Source organism: Pogonomyrmex barbatus, unplaced genomic scaffold (genome assembly GCF_055798465.1).
Source record: "Pogonomyrmex barbatus isolate J1 unplaced genomic scaffold, ASM5579846v1 scaffold2, whole genome shotgun sequence".
NCBI lineage: Eukaryota > Metazoa > Arthropoda > Insecta > Hymenoptera > Formicidae > Pogonomyrmex > Pogonomyrmex barbatus.
The window spans coordinates 3,128,161-3,145,815 of NW_028297116.1; the positions used below are offsets into that span (position 1 = coordinate 3,128,161).

The 17,655-nt window shown below is 39.8% G+C and overlaps 1 protein-coding gene across 3 annotated transcripts in view; it reads left to right on the top strand.

Moving 5' to 3' along the window:
- The window catches only part of Utx (Utx histone demethylase), a 63,336-nt gene that overhangs the window by 39,364 nt on the left and 6,317 nt on the right, over positions 1 to 17,655 (top strand). For 2 of the 3 annotated variants that reach the window (XM_011635918.3, XM_089076446.1), the window contains 10 exons: positions 6,805 to 6,983; positions 8,459 to 8,584; positions 12,379 to 12,562; positions 13,152 to 13,214; positions 13,310 to 13,525; positions 13,931 to 14,086; positions 14,520 to 14,700; positions 14,903 to 15,199; positions 15,360 to 16,934; positions 17,023 to 17,616. In XM_011635918.3, coding sequence (XP_011634220.2) covers positions 6,805 to 6,983; positions 8,459 to 8,584; positions 12,379 to 12,562; positions 13,152 to 13,214; positions 13,310 to 13,525; positions 13,931 to 14,086; positions 14,520 to 14,700; positions 14,903 to 15,199; positions 15,360 to 16,934; positions 17,023 to 17,616 — 3,571 coding nt within the window. The remainder of the gene's footprint in view (positions 1 to 6,804; positions 6,984 to 8,458; positions 8,585 to 12,378; positions 12,563 to 13,151; positions 13,215 to 13,309; positions 13,526 to 13,930; positions 14,087 to 14,519; positions 14,701 to 14,902; positions 15,200 to 15,359; positions 16,935 to 17,022; positions 17,617 to 17,655) is intronic. The other variant, XM_011635926.3, reaches the window with a different exon arrangement.

The window sequence follows — 17,655 nt, forward strand, 5'->3', positions numbered from 1 at the left end:
TTAAGTGCCTAATAATAATAAGTGCTCTATCTTTTGTATTATCGAGAAATATATTAAAATATATTTTTTCTCCTATTTGTTTTGTGTTGCATCGAACAAACGGCAGAAATAGGAACAAACGCGAACTTTCTAATCGATCCAAGATATTATTAGAATTCATAGTTTCGCGGCAGCCGTCGTACTGTGCGCGTTCGTTCGCCGCTGCGCGCAACAGATACAGATGCAATTGGAGAAAGAGAGCCCGTGCTTGCCCGCGTGGGAGGGAGATCACATCGAGAGCGCGATGTGGGTCACTAGGAAATTGTTAGTCGTCGTTGTCTGTTAGCCGTTCCGACAGCCTTCCTGATGTGTGCGACCGGCAGCTGGGCGCTGCGTGGGCGCCGTAATCCCGCGGCGCGGAGGCTCAATTCCAAAACCTAGGAAGGATGCAGGGTCCTTCACCCTATGTTATTTTATATACGAGCTTCTTACGCGTCATTGTCTCGTCTTCATTTTGTTTCCCCCTTCAGTGTTATAAGCAGCTCTTTTCATTTTTTATACGTTATTTCTTGAGATGAATTCTTTGATAGATCTAAAGTTTTCGTTTCTTTTCGAAGATTATCAGATGGTTTTAGTATCATATATCTTTATAAGTAAAGTTTAATTTTGGTTGAAATAAATATTATTTAAAACTAACCAAGAAATATATTTTTCATGTAAACTGTTTATTACAATTCCCTGAAGTTTAGTTCAATTGATCAGAGCTTTTGTCGTTAAAAAGTAACACGCGAAAGTTCTGTATATAAAAGTAATACGGAAGCATATAAACGGGAAAGTTGTATAATATTGTCGTATAATATTTAAAGTTAGATATGATATTATGGAAATTATTCTGTTGTGAATTTATAACGTATATATTTTTATTAGGGAAAATGGATAATAATAGAAAAATATGTAGAACTTATTCTATAAGAATTTTTTGTCCTTTCTCTGCTTTTAAATTCTCTTTAATTCTACAGATCTTATTCGCAGAAGAAGAATTAAATCAAGACTATTTATTCTCATATATAAGTAAGAATATTATATTATTAAAAATCTCCATGAAGATTTTTAGTCTTGATTTGAGCAAAAGCAATACTAGCTTTCAATCAAATCAAGACTATTAAAATTTTTTTCTAAAAAGATTATAATATTCTTGCTCCTTTTTTTCTCAAATTCAATCAAGACTAAAATTTTTATATTCTTGCTCATTTATGAAAATATTTGATTACTAATTTTTTTTCTGTCTTTGAAGAGCGTAATGAAGCTGTCTCGTACGCGACGAACTGAACCAACTGAACGTCCCGAAAGTTGAGTGAGGTTGAGTTTCGCTTGTTGAGAAACTTGTCCGAGTTAAGTCAGGCGCGTCGTGCGGCCGTACGAGGCAATTTACGCCAGCTGTGGGAAAGAGATGGAAAGGACCTTTTGTCTAGCGGCCCGTGCCGCACAATGGTCGCGCGTGGGTGTCGAAACTCGCCCCGCGCGTGACGCGACGCGACGCGATGCGACGCGACGCGACGCGACGTGACGTGACGTGACGCACACCAAGTCGCGGGCCGGGAGAGAATTGTACTATCGCATTGCGTAAGGGAGAGCGCCGCCGTTAGACGGTTCGTTGCATTGTTATATCGCGAACTGTGTAACGCGTGCTCGAATCTGCATAAGAAAAGTTCCGCCGCTTCTAGGAAGGACGTCTGTTTGTATTAGTATGCGTTCCAGATATTTCCATAATGCAAACATTCGTAGCATAATAAATTGCGAAGCTGTAGTATCGCTGCTCTAGTTGAGTAACTAGAGTATAGAATTTGAACATATCGCCGATAAGAATTTTGTTTCTTCAACGCGAGCATGTGACTTTGAGAATATTGTTTTTTTTTTTTTTTTTTTTTTAATTAATTAATGATTGATTAAATTTTAATTTTTTTTTGTTTTTTTATACAGTTGTTTAAAGTGAAAGCGCAAGAATAGCTTTCCATACTGAGAACAAATGCGAGAGGCATGAATTTTTTCCATCCATGAAATAAATTGCCTGGAAAATGATCGTCTAGAAAATTGTTGATGTTTAACGGAGTACACAAGGCTCTAATTTTTTACAGGACCGAGTCCTCCCCCCTCCGCTCCCTCCCTCGCGCAGTGCAGCGCGTGCTGCGGCGTGCGTGACGCGTGTCCGGGTCTCCGTGGAGGTGCGTGCATGCACACATTAGTGATCAAGATAACGAAATTGTAATAAGGAAGTCATTAAGAACGATTATCCTTCGAGGGGGTTTTCTTCCGTGGGCGAGGAATTTATTCGATACCTGATCGTTTAATAAGATTTCTTGGAACGCTCGTTCCATCTCCGGGATGTCGAAATTATTGAAGCTGACTTTGCAATTGCGATCGAAAATCTGGGTCGTCTCCGAGCCGTTGCATTTACTTTCAGATACACCGACAAACTGACAGAAATTATAATTACAAACCTTATTAATATTTTTTTAATCAGCCAAACAAAAAATTTCTTATTTTTATATATTCTCTTTATCACATTTTCTCTATATTATCTTCTTCAAGCAAAGAAATCTTACTTTTATTTTTCAAATAATTGATAATCCGTTATTTTAGAAAATCAGAAATAATTTAATATTCGTGTCACACAGTCTGGAACTCTAGTTTAATATAAACTAATAACTACTCAAAGTAGACCGAGGCAGAGTTTATTAGATATCATGAAGGGAATATTTATGAGTAAGATACTCGAGAGATGTGCTACGTAATTGTAATCTTATAAAAATTATAAAAAAATCGTATAAAAATTATAATGAAGCCAGTTATCTAGTTGTACGATTTACTCGCCAAACTCGTCGAAATCGAAACAAGGAGTGAGTCGTACTTCCTTGCCAGTTCTCCGCGAAGGAAATCGCCGACAAAACGCGTTAACTAACGGATCATACTCACGATTAATTTATGAGGTGTTAAACGGCCGACCGGCCGGCCGGCCGGCCGGCCGGCCAGCCAGCCGAAGGGTGCATTTTAATGCACCCTTCGTGCAACACGGCGCGATGCGACGCGGCACGACGCAACGCAGCACAACGCAGCGCAGCGCCGGCGTCTCTCGTGCCAGGAAATTCGAAGTGTTGCGTTGCACGATAATGAGAAGGTCCCGCTTTGCCCGGAGATCGTCCTTAACGATACCGCGCCCTGCCGTCGCACGTCACGCTGCCCTAACGACTCCATTTACACCCTCCTCCCTCGTCCACGGCCGCGGCCGCATTTTCGCGCCCGGGATCTCGCGTTTGTTATGGCACACTTTCGCCACGCGAAAATGCAATCTGGACTGCTATCGTCGAAGCTCGCTTCCATTTTTACATTACGCTATACAGAGCGTAACCGAGCGAGGAGAGATCAGCTTCGAGCAGGAAATTTAACGTCGCGTAAAAAAGGCGAAATATCGTAGTGATTGATCGAAATATCGATTGCAATAAAATAGGTATAAATGCATTTATACCTATTTTACGGATATTATCCGGAATATGCATATTATCAAATGCCAACGTTTCGTGAACATTGCGATTCGCTTCATTAGAGCGAGGAACAATCTGATAATGCGCTGCTTCTCTGCCGGAATTTTCTTAAAAGTTTTATTAAAGTTATAGGTATTTCTTCAAGAGATTCCTATCTATATTTCTGTCTTGCATATATATATGACTTTTTGGACGATTCTAAATTTATTCGTCTTGAGAAAGACCGCAGTCTCAGGCGGATAAAATTTATACGTTTAACTGCAAACGATCGTTGGCAATTATTTTTTTTTTTTTACATTATTCTCTCTCTCTTTCTCTCTCTTTTCTTCATTGGATTTCGCATAGTCGAGTATACTACACGCCCGTTTCGCAAGAAACGAGCGAGTCACTGACATTTCTCTTTCTGCTCGACTCGACGCGCGCGTTGGGAGTGACTCATTGCCGAAGACAACGAACCCCGAAAGGAAACGAAGCGAGTGAATGAAGCGATGAATGGGCCTTCTTATGAATGAATTTACTACCGCGCTGTTCTTTTGCGTGGTCGCGAAGATCGACGACGACGACGACGACGACGATGACGACGACGACGACGACGACGACGACGACGACGATGACGACGACGACAGCGGCGACAGTGGCGTGGTGGCCGTTTTTTCCTAGTTTTATTACTTTTTCTCTTTAAACCGCCGCATATTTCTCGATAAGTTATGAGTCGCAATAAAATCTTTTTCGATTAAGCTACATAGTTACCGTTCATTTGTCTCTCTGAAGTGTAATAAAAGTGTAATTATCTCGAATCAACGAGAAAATTTATTGTTGAAATAAACGTTGACGGCGAATCGATCGGAGGATTCGTAATTGCGAGAAAAAAATATACACTCTTTTTGAAATATATAAATATATATATATATATATATATATATATATATATATACATACATAATCAAACATAATCAAACATGTCCAGCGATTGAACGTGCATTTAAAATATTTAATATAAAATATTAAATATAAACTCTCGCGCGATTAAAATATTTATCGTGAGGTTCAGGGTCGGGATATCTCAATTTTCTCGCGGTCTTGTTCTTTGTTTCTGCGAATTACGAGATCGCACATTGCTCGATTCGCCGATAGGTTTTGCCTCGCGAAAATGCGATTGCATTCGGTGAAAGGCGTCGGCTCAGCTGTTACGAGCCTTTATCGCGCGCGAAGATAATCGTGAGCGCGAGCGTGCGCGCGCGCTTATGTTACGTCGCTCGTGTTTCATAACCGCTCGCTTAGGATAGGAAAAGTGTGCCGTAACCCCGCTCTGTGAAAAGTGTGTCGCACACATGCAGCCGGGTATAGAGCGTGTGCGTATATATATATATATATATACATATAACATCGACATGCGCATCCGCTTCGGCAGTGCGCGCATACTAAAATTGGAACGATATGGAGAAGATTAGCTTGGCGTGGATCCGCGCAGGGGTGACAGGCAGAAGAGTCGTGCCACGTTTTTTTAATAAACAAATTAAGGGATCTTTCGACGATCTTTCTCTCTCTCTCTCTCTCTCTCTCTCTCTCTCTCTCTCTATTCTGCGCTACGAAGGGAAGAGCCGGGAATAAAATATAACTATAGGTATAACTACTAAACATCAAGCAAAGCGAGGATAAAAATTCGAGAAATAAAGTATGATAAAAGTAGGATTAAAATTTGAAAGCAAGAAGGGAGGAAAAGAAGAAAACATGATGCGTTTAGAAGAGACACAGACGTTCAGTTATAAGCCGCGTGACCTATATCATCACACACGGCCGTCGTTTAACGGGAACGAAAGTGACGTCTTCGACGACGACGTTGCTCTTGCTGTGAACTGACATTGGCTCGCGTCCAGCGGCGACGATGCTCTGAATAAAGTGGCGATCGAAGGTACACCCTCGTGTAACGCGCCTTTCCCTTGCGAGCACCCTTCTTATGGAAAGCAAACTCTCTGCTATTATATTGTCTCGGAATATTTTATTAACAAGACAAGCGTGTAAGGAACGAGACATTTCTCTAATGATGATGAATAATTTTCCAGAGAAGAAAAATATAATTAAAATTAAGAAAAACTCTACTACTATTTTTCTCTCTCATTTTCCTTCATTTGTAGAAAAAAATTGCAGATAAAAGTGTTTCGTCATTACGTTATATGAACGTTAAATTGATGTGATGATTTCGCCCGAGTATTTCCAATTTGTGTCGCGGCTATTTCAATGACGCTATCTTACTTTAAAATTACAGAATGATATATGGGTATCCTAACGTTCCAAGTTTTTTCCACGAATCTATCGCAACTTGAAAATCTTTCGCAAGCTCTTCACGAAGAGCGCAGCCCCGTCGGGAGTTTCTCAACCGTAATCTTTGCTTTTCAAGAATACTCTTTACCGCGATTCGCGAAATGAGTCGTTCAATCGCGCGGAACAGTCGTTTATTACAGTCGTTCATCGCCCGGTCGCTCGGACGTACGTTTTTCTCCGCTCGTGTACGTGTATATTATTCGTTTCCGGCTTCCCGGAATGTGCATCCGTGCGATCGATCGGCGTGTATCGATCGCGTCGCGCACAAGAGTCCACGGGCTTGCGATATGTAACTCGCCCGCGAGTTGTCACTGTTACGCGCATCGCCGCTCCCCCTTCCTTCCTTCCTTCCTTCCTTCCTTCCTTCCTTTCTTTCGCCCCATTGTCGCGTGACGACAACGACTGCATACTAGCCACTTCCTGCGTGCTCGCTTCGCCACGTCGCGTGCACACGGCGGTGAGGTTCGCGGGAACCGAGAAGCGCGGCAAATAGCAGCGCGAAGCAACCTCGCTTGGCAAGACTAACTAACGGTGACGCAAAATGTACCTGTTCGTAATGATTAAGTATTTATTTTTAAATCGAAGAACTACTTGAATCAGAGACAGAGAGAGAAAAAGAGAGGAAAAGGGGGAAGGAGAGGGGGGGAGGAGTGGAATAAAATTTTTTTCACGCGAAAGTTTATTTTTAAAAATTTATCTATCTCTGTAAGTCTCGAATCAAAATTTCAATATCTAGTCTATTCGAAATTTATTGAAAAATGCAATTCCGCTGATTGTCCCTTCTTGAAAGTCTTGGTCTACAAAAGTTTCGTGCAAAACTTCGAGAGTCCTAACGTCTGAAAATTCGATTTATCATTCATCATAGAGACCCTTATTGAAATTAAGCTAAAGAGGTATGTGATGGGTTGAAAATTAATGTACTCGAAACTAAAAGCGACTTTCGCGTCGTTCCCCCGTGTTCCAGGGCTGTGAAGGCGTTCCAGCAGGTGCTATGGGTGGAACCAGGATTCCCACGGGCCTGCGAGGTTCACCTACGGCTCGGCTTGATGCTGAAGGTCCACGCTGAGTTCGACGCCGCCCTGAAGCACCTGACCCTCGCCCTGATCGATGCCACAACACCTGCCTCCTTCTCCAAGCTCGAGAGTAAGTAAGGCTCGCTCCCTTTATTCGCGCCGTTAGTCGGAAAACAGCCGGCTCTGACACCCCGCGCATCGCGACTTCGTAATCGCTCGCCGCTTCACTTTCCTCCGCGAACTTGACCGCCTTTTGCTCGATGCTCATGTCAGCGAGATGACTCCATCCCGCGCGATCGGTGCAGTTAAATGGCATCCTCGAGAAAACGCTCGATAGTTCAGCTTCGATATTTGTCGATAAAATAAAATACAGATATAAAATACTAAATACTAATAAAATACTAATAATATAAAATACTAATAATATAAAATACTAATAAAATACTAAAATACAGATGCAATTTTTAACGCAAGAAATTTCTTAGAAAATCTTTTTCTTAATATTTTAATATACAAGATATCTTATTTTAAATATTTTGCTTCTTAATGTTAAATTCAAGGTAGGTAGGTACCGTGGCAGGTGAAGCTTTAATTTAACGGTTCGGTTGTCCGATCGTGAAAGCTGTTCATTCGAAGGAAGAGGCAATTTCATTCTTTTATCCGGAAACATTGTATTGTTACGGAATTGCAACCGTTGTATTATAAATAATATTCTTAGACCAGTATGACGAGATTTGACTAGAGATATTTAAAAATCATACGAGTTTTACTGGTTTAAAATCTATCTATCTTTCGCGCGCGATTAGCTTTCAGTTCCATTAGTAACTAGGCAATAATATGCTTTTATCTAATCAAAATAGTTGGAAAATTAACTTGAATATTTTCCAATTCCCACTTAAACGTCATTATCGACTAACAGCGATACGATGAATATATTAACGAGTATTTAAGAAGCAGGATAGATTCTAATCGAATGAGAAACGCTCAGCTAGGCAAGAAGTAGAAGTGGAGCATTTTTTTGATTTTAATTTCAAAGTCACAAAGGTGGAAATACCTGATTGACATAATACTCAGTTTTCCCTGAGAAAAAAAATTGATTTCAAATTCATCGGGAAATCTGTCATTAATATTGATATCTCTCGTCAGGGATTCCCCCCCTCCTCTCTGCATCTCGTATACGTATATAGAACAAATTATATAGAATGAATCACATTGACGTTGACTGTGCTGATTCATGACTCCGTACGCACGCTTTCCATGTGATGATTCGCGCGGGAATCATTCTTTCGGGTACCGGGAATTTCGCGCGGGAATGTATAAATTCCCTGCCGGAAGTCATGCTTTTAAATAGTCGGCCGCGCGCGGTTCGCCCGTCAGTCTCGCGCATGTCTGTGCTTATCGCGTTTCGTTGCTGTCGTGGTTGATGAAAATTAATCGCGAATTAATCGGTCCTGATCGATGGTCTTTGTTTCCTTCTCTCGAGTCTAACTGATAAACTTGCCTTCGACCAGCGTATCGGTATAATTCGACTTTTTCATGCTCGTCCCAAGTTATCTTTATCGAGAAATTCATCGAGAAATCATGTTTCGCGTGTTTGTGTTACAGTTAAGTTTCACATTGCTCATTTATACGAGGTTCAGGGCAAATATCGCCTGGCCAAGGATCATTACGAGGCTCTGCTAAAGGAGAAGGTGCCTTTACATCTGAAAGCTGACATCTGCCGTCAATTGGGTAAATATTTTTTTATTGAAATATATCATTAAAATTTTATGTGTGTGTGTGTGTGTATTTATAATTGTTTTATTAGAAAAATAGCTAGGACGATTAATTAATGAAAATTAAATTATTAAGGTTTTAGCATTACTTGCATTTTTAACATTCTTTAGTCAATTATATTTTAAAAATTATCGTTCGATATTATTCTTAAATAGAAAGGATGTAAAGAAGAGATAAAAACTGATCCACTAGGAGATATCTTATGTAAATATTAGAAATGTGGAAAAGGGATGATGAAGGATACTTTGTTCGAAAATACTTAGAAATTCCGACATATTCTAGTTCGAAAAGTATGTAAATATTTTATACATAAATATTTAAAGCTTTGTGGAAAGAGAAACGTAAAATAAATATTGCTTTCAGAAAATTCCACTGGGAAGTTCCCGATATTCTCTAGGATTAAAATGTAAATATTTAATATAGAGAAGGTGCAAGTTTAAAGAAGAAAAACTTTATCGAATGGATTTATTTACAATTTCTAAATATAAACAAGTGCATTTTAAAATTTTTTAAGTTCAACTTAGAAATATTTATGATAATTTGGAGGTAATTAGAGAAATAATTAATTTATAATTACCATTTAGTTCATATCTATTATATTAAAATTATATTAAAATTATATTCGAAAACGCTTTATTTAATCTAGTCATTATAATTATTTTAAATATTATAAAAATGATTAAAAATGATGATAATTTTGAATAAATTATTTATTATTATATATTGTTATCTTAAAATTGTGTTTTTTTTTTTATTTTCTATAAAAGAAGACTATAGAAAGATTATTAAAACGCAAGCACAAGTACGAATTTAAACGAACGGAACGTCGAAGTTGTTCAAGTTACTGCGACTTATTCCGTGTTACTTTTGAAAATAGAGTTCCGTCGCGATACTAGATCTAGGGAGAAGGGAGGAGAGGGATACTTGAACATTCCCTTGTCGCCATATCCCGTTGCGGTTCGGCGGGTAGTCTATGCGCCAGTCTAGGACAGAAAATGGGAGGAAGAGAGAGAAACATAGGGCAGGTGCGAGAGAAACAGAAGCTAAGGATAGTTTTCCCACAACTAGAGTCTCTCTCTCTCTCTCTCTCTCTCTCTCTCTCTCTCTCTCTCTCTCTCTCTCTCTCTCTCTCTTTCTTTCTTTCTTTCTCTCTCTCTCTCTCTCTCTCTCTCTCTCTCTCTCTCCGACCCATTCACGCGACCTCTCCTATCCTCTCTATCCCTCGTTCATTCACTCTCTCTCCCCCCGGGTTGCGTCTCATCCCCAGCCCACCCTAACCCGGAATAAATCAATACACGTGTCTGCAGACTACTTGGCAGAGTGCAGCCGGCCTGCCGAATTCGAGAGGCTGAAGGCGATCTAAGGGAAAAATCATTCTTGCGTTACTGCCGAGCCACTGTTACGGCGGAGACGACATCTTTTTCCTTCTTTTTTTTTCTACCATTTTTCTTCTCTCTTATTTATATCTGAATGCGTAGGTAGATTACAAAGAATTGGCACAGGTCAGATACATATTTTTATATTTTCCTTTCTTTTAAAGGAAAATAAGAAATAAGAAATAAGAACATTTCGCCATTCCTTTTTCGTCTAAAAGTAACGATCCTAACGAAGGTCCTTCAACATTTCCGAGAAGCTAATCGCCGTGATGTTATTTTCCAAGCGATATGACATTATTATCCGGAACTCTCAGGCTGGCCAATGTTTTCTCTTTCAACCCTCGAGAAACGAAGCGCGAGGAAGGTAGGTGTCTGCACGTCTCTCGGAAGGCGCGCTTCTTCTTTCGGAGTCGTGTCTTCTCGAGGTCGCGCATTGCGAACGGGACATCTACTTTACGGCTCGTTTATGGCTCCTTGCGTGTCGGCGAATCGTCTCGGTCGCGACCGGTCCCGCTTCCCTTTTTTTGGAATTCTGCTTTGCCGTTCTCCTTCATCCGCTCGTTTCTTCCTCCGCCGCGAGAAGGGACGAAGAAACGTCTCTCTTTCTCTCCTCTCCTCTCTTTCTCTTTTAACGATAACTGCGATATATTTCGTCGGCTGAACAGCAAGAAAATCCAACGGTATCACTCATTGATTACAATACGAAAGATTTTTTTTCAATTTCGCTTATACATGTTGCTTGCGATTAACAATATGCAGATAATTAAAAGTTTTCTTTACATTGATTAGTTTATCTCATTATTCCAAAGACATAAAAATGAAAATGAAAATAAAGATTTTATGAGATACGTCATATTTTATGTGAAAATATGACGTATCAGAATAAAATATGAAATTCTCTTGTAAATTCTTTGACGGATGAGACTTTTGATGAGACAATTGGAAAAATTAAATTAAATTAGAAGAGAAAATACCTTGAAAAATTTAATATTTTTGAATACTGAAAGAATGGTTCACAAGAGAAGGTTTCTCGGCGAAAATCAATTGACGCGGTTGAACCGAGAGATTTAGTTCGGGATCCGACCGAATTCGGCCAGGTGGACTGATTTAAAAGCAGGCGAATTTGCGAATCGGTTATATGGGATGTCAGGCATATGGGACGTCGTATTTAGGACAGGTGAATAAATAACATTAAAGGTAAACAAGCGATCAGAACGATGGTGCATACGGCGCAGTCAGTAATTATTAGTCTAGCAAATAAGGAAAAATTCCCAATGGCGGAAATATTTTTAACCGGAAAGACATTTAAAATGTATACATTCTCTCTCTCTTTCTTTCTCTCTCTCAAAAATAACGAATATTATATTATTTGAAATTTCATTCTTTTTCAATTTTTGCTTTGAGGAAAGTCATTTATTTGATTTCTATTTATCAAAATATTCCCTACAGAGCCATATGGCTCTGTTGTTTGATAAAAAATTGTTTAATCCTTTTGCTGAAGTTTATAAATTTGCTCCAATCCAATTCAATATTATTGCAAAGCTATTTTAAAAGATTTTTTTTTACGCTCTCTTTTATCATTAAAATAAAATAATAATTAAAGCCGTTGAATGAATGGAAGCGTAACTGGGTCGAAATTGACCGATCGGGCGAATTAATTAATTTGGCGAGTTCCCACGTGCGATTTCGCCACCACTATGTTCGCCTATTTACGGTCGCGCATTTATTGTCGCGAATAACAACTTCTTGCCGACGCCCCGCTTTTCCCACGATGATTAATCCGCAGGGTATCAACAGGTAAACATGCGTCGCGCGAATGTAGAAGTACCGGACATAAATCAATATCGATGTTATATCGAAAAAGAATATTCTTTTTATTACAATACGCGTATTATGGAATCTATATATAATATTTATAATATGTTACAGGATTGTAAAGAAAATATCTCGCAAGACTTAATCAATTTTTTTATTAAGCAGAAATTAGAATTTTAATTAATTTAATTTAATTAATGCGAAAGTACGATTAGAGAAATATCTTGTTGTCAATCGGAAATTCCCGAGAGAATCAAAACACCACGGTCAATTGAGTTGATGAATTTAAGCGCTCGCTGCGCAATAATCCCTTAGGATCGTCTGTTCTCGAAAACACATGGTGAAAGCACCTAGGGTCGTTTTTCGCGCTGCTGCGCCTATGTTTATAGGGGGGGTAACTCGAGACAGTCCCCCTAGAGAAGGGACAGCGGTGAGTAAGAACGAGCTGCTGTCGGGGATAACCCTAGGACAACCCGTACCTGCGAGTCTATTCAGTCTCAGTTTTCACTAGATCGTCGTTGAGGTAATATCACAATGATTCTCGCTTGTTTTTTCCAGGATGGATGTACCACGTGGTTGAGTGCACGGTTTTGGGCATTCCCAGGCAGCAGAAGCAATCCATAGCTATCCAGTGCCTGCATAAATCCATCGAGGCCGAGCCGAAGAGCGGACAGAGCCTCTATTTATTGGGACGTTGCCTGGCAGCTTCCGGAAAAGTGCACGAAGCATTTGTCGCTTACAGGTAATTACTCGCAGAGGCAGATTTGATGCGAGTTTTGTTGATTGAAATTGCAAAGAAATGTATTTAGTAGCTGCAGACTGACTATACCAAAAGAATTATTTCATGTATTTAATTTTAAATATATAATTGTATAAAATATATTAATTTTATGTTATATATTTATATAATTCTGCTTTTTTTATAATTATCGTTTTACGATTATAAATTTTCAAGCTGCAAAGTTTTATATGAAAGAAAGATGAAAAGAATTAATGAAAAAAAACAAAATTAGCTTTTTGACATTGCAATTTCAATAAACAATAGATGTATTAATGATGAGTATAAAAGTTTATTGTAGGTTTATGTAGAAATTATTGTTAAACTTAAAATTGACGTCTCGCAGTTTGAAGATAATTTATTAATTAAAATAATCATTAACTTTCATATATTTTTTCCATTTCGACAAATATTCTTTCTGCAATCTCTCTTCTAAGAAGCATGTAAACTTTTGACTTCGTTCCAAATTAAATTGGAAAGAAGATCGACCGACAAAATTTGTATATATATGCGTATTCCAAATTATAATACATTTATTATAATATCTGTATAGGAAAGTAGTCAATATAAGAGAAGAAAAATCTTTCCAATGTAAATCAAACATAATAACCTTAAGGCAAGTATTGTAATAAGTAAATTTTATTTTATTTTGTAATTTTGTTACATTGTCACCTGTTTGAGAACTTATAACATTCTTCATATGCCCGGCAGGAATTCAGTCGAAAAATCAGAAGGCAATGCGGATACATGGTGTAGTATAGGAGTGCTCTACCAGCAGCAGAATCAGCCTATGGACGCACTGCAAGCCTACATATGTGCCGTGCAACTAGACAAATCCCATTCAGCTGCTTGGACTAATCTAGGCATACTGTACGAAAGTGTTAGCCAACCGAAAGACGCCCTGGCCTGTTACGTTAACGCGTCTAGGTAAATTACACGTTACTCTGATGCAACGTGAATCATTTTCACGGCGTTTCACAATTATTAAACGCTGCTGTATTCCCAGGGCTGACGAATGTATTTACGTTTGTTATTTATTTACCATATTTAAATAGATTAGTAGTCAGTCACATTGATAATTATGTTAAATATAATTTAAAAATAACGAAATTAAAGTAAAAGTTAAATAAACCGATTATGTTGTTTGTTTTGTAAGTTATATCATGCGTTGTAATTTTTCTTTCTTATGTTTATTATCGCGTGTTGGATATCACGAAGTATATTTTTACATTTTATAATATATCTTGCGCGAGATAAAAATTCACAATGATTACCGAGTTGTTGAGTTATTAGGTCAAGGTGATAAGAGATCTGCTTGTTTTCTGCTTGCAGAGGGAATAGCAATATAGCGAATTGCACGGGCCCATTCGTGGGTCTGGGTGGCGTCAAGTCCGGAGGCAACAACCCGATGAACCCGTCCCTCCAACAGCGCATCAGCTTTCTGCAAAGTCATCTAAGTCAAGCACCAATGCCTTCCGTCGCTGCCAAGTGAGTTGTTGTCGGAAAATCAAATTACGTACTACAATCTTATGATCCCGTTATGATAATCTTTCATGTAGTTCTTTAAACATTGAAAGAAACAGATAAATAGATTTGAGAAATTTTATATATTTGTGAATACATGAACTACTTCAAATACAAACAAAAGTTGTTCGTTATTTCATATTGATAATATTGATAAAAAAATATCAAGTTCAAAATAAAACTCTTTAAATATTTGATCATGTAACAATAATAGCGATCGAGTTTATAATAAAGAAATTAAATCTGAGAAAATAACAAAATAAAATCTAAAAATCGCGTGAAATGATGAGCTAAAGGTCAAGCCGACATTTTAGTTGGCCTTTAATGTACTTATTTTTGATTTTGCGGTTACGGAGCATATTTCCTGTTTTCATGTAATTTTTCTCCTTCTATCCAGGAGGCGGCAATTGCCGTCAATCGAAGAGGCTTGGAATCTGCCAATCAGTGCAGAGATGTCCAGTCGGCAGCAGCAGCAACAGCAACAACCTGGTGGACCTTCATACAAGTACGGCGCCACGCCGACCGGCCCGCCACCGCCTTATCCTCAAGCTCAGGGGCAGCCTGCTAAGCGTTTTAAGGTAGAAAAAACACATTAAAATAAGAGATTCCTTAAAAACTCTTTTTGTCTGTAATATTATACAGTCTACATGTTTTATAAATATCTCAACGTATTTGCAAAGATATAAAATTATTATAAGCAAAAATAAATAAAATACTAGATAATGTAGATAACATCTCTCAAGTTTGCATTAATTGATGAAATTTAATTTTTTTCGACAGACCGATGAGGCGATATCAGCCGCGTCGCAGCAACGGCCGCCTTCGTTTTATCTATCACCGCAACAAATGCATATGCTACAGTTCCTACAGAATCAAGCTAACTTGACACCGCAACAGCAGGCTATGCTCATCCAGCTGCAGAACCAATATCGTACAATGCAACATCACATGAGGTTGCATGCGGCGCAGCGGAGCCTGACAGCAGCAAGGCCGGCAGGACAGCCGACGGCATATGGTCATTCTCAAAACCTCGGCCAATCGTCAGTTGTCAAAAACTACGGCATACCGCAACAGCCGGTAAATATTCAATATTTTGTTTTTTAAATCAAATTTCCTCGATCCTCGGGCGAGGAAAATTATTTGCATGATTTTTTTAATTTTTACATTTTTGCATAAGACGTGAAATATATGTTACGTCGTTAAAAACATCATTTAAATTATGTTAATTAACATTCAGTTGCAGCAAGGGGGTACGGTTGCGCTGCAGACGGGCTTTTCCGACAATAATGTCGGTTACAACACAGCAGCAACCGGAAACACTACACAGACACCAGGAATGCCTTACAAATCCGCCTCCGATCCCACTTATCCGCCGCAGAGACAACAGCTCACCGGTGGTGCACAATATGGTGGCCAGTATCAGCAGCCAAATCAGTACGCTGCTCAGGGTTATACGCAGGTCACATCGGCGACCAGCGGCTACTCGGAGAGCTCGGTGGCGGCTGTCGCGAATAAGGATAATTTGGGCGTGACGGATCAGGAGTTACAGGCATTGCTGTCACAGAAGGACATAGCCACGTCACTGGCGGAAGACTTGCTCAAGCATTTTGGTTCCGATGACTTGGATACCGTTGTGAAGGAGGAACCGTCAACCGGCGGTGTCATCAATGACAACGGCACATTAAGTTCCGGTCCGTTCTCACCATCGAATCTCGAGGAGAGCGCGACGGACAAGGTGAAAGAAGTGAAATTGGAAAAGTCAGAAGAAATGGCTTCCCACCAGCCGACGCAGTCAAAATCGACGACAGAGGCTGTGACGACGACGCCCATAACGACAACTGCAACGACGACTGTGACGACGGTTAAGTGTGAATCGACAACGGTTAAGTGTGAGACGACAACGTCTTCGTTATCCTCCGGCACAACGATGACGACAACAACGATACATAAAAGCGAACCAACTAATATTTCCAAGACAGAACCGACCATGAATTTGAAACTCGAATCGTTGTGCGAATCGCAACCGGAACAGGAACTCAGCATTGAAATGGATGCCAGGATGGTAATTGAAGCGTGTAAAGGTCAAGGGTTAAATGGCGTGCCGAATTGTTCGATATTGAGCGATCGTTCGCCACCACCGGCACCGCCGGACCCGCCCAGTCAACGATTGACGAAGGAACAATTGTTGCCGCCCACCCCGAGTGTCTATCTGGAGAACAAGAAAGATGCTTTCAGTCCACATTTACAAGAATTTTGTTTGAAGCATCCGATCGCTGTGATACGTGGCTTAGCAGCAGCGCTCAAACTTGACCTAGGTCTTTTTTCAACTAAGACTTTAGTCGAGGCTAATCCAGATCATGGTATCGAGGTGCGCACTCAAATGCAGCAGACTAGCGAAGAGAACTGGGATCCGGCGCTCAATAAAAAAGTCTGGAATTGTATCAGTCACCGTAGTCATACGACAATTGCCAAATACGCGCAATATCAGGCCTCCAGCTTTCAGGAGAGCCTGAGAGAAGAAAAAGTGCAAGGTGGCGTACACGCTTCCAATCTGTCAGATTCGGACTCGAAGGACAGTACTGGCCAGACGGTTCGACGTAAAAAGAATACTTTTGGCTTAGTTGGCCGACCGGGAACCAAAATGTTGCGTTTTGGTACCAATGTGGATCTGTCGGATGAGAGAAAATGGAAGCCACAGTTACATGAACTCATGAAGTTGCCAGCCTTCGCCAGAGTGGTATCAGCTGGCAATATGCTCAGCCACGTGGGCCATGTGATCTTAGGAATGAACACAGTACAATTATACATGAAGGTATATATTTAAAAATTTGAATAATAAAGTTAATGCTAAATACATATTGGAATAGTGAATATGATTTAATTTATATAATTGTTTTTAGGTACCCGGAAGTAGAACACCTGGCCATCAAGAAAACAATAACTTTTGTTCTATCAATATCAACATTGGACCGGGTGATTGCGAATGGTTCGCTGTGCCAGATGCGTATTGGGGTGTAATATGTTCACTTTGTGAGCGCAATGGCATCAGTTATTTGCACGGCAGCTGGTGGCCAAATCTAGATGACTTATACGAGGAGAATATTCCAGTATACAGGTTTCATCAGCGACCAGGCGATCTCGTATGGGTAAATGCAGGTTGTGTACACTGGGTACAAGCGGTCGGTTGGTGCAACAATATCGCGTGGAACGTTGGCCCGCTTACTGCGAGACAGTATCAGCTCGCGATCGAGCGTTACGAGTGGAACAAACTGCAAGCATTTAAATCAATCGTGCCGATGGTGCATCTTTCATGGAATTTAGCGCGCAACATCAAAGTGTCGGATCCGCGACTGTTCGAACTGATCAAGAATTGCCTGCTACGAACGATGAGACAGTGCTGTTTGATACTGGAATTTGTAAAGAGTAAGGGCGTAGAAGTGCGCTTTCATGGCCGCGGAAAAAATGAGGCCTCGCACTACTGTGGCCAGTGCGAGGTATGTTTTCTGCCTTGTGCTTTTAATTAATAATTGATC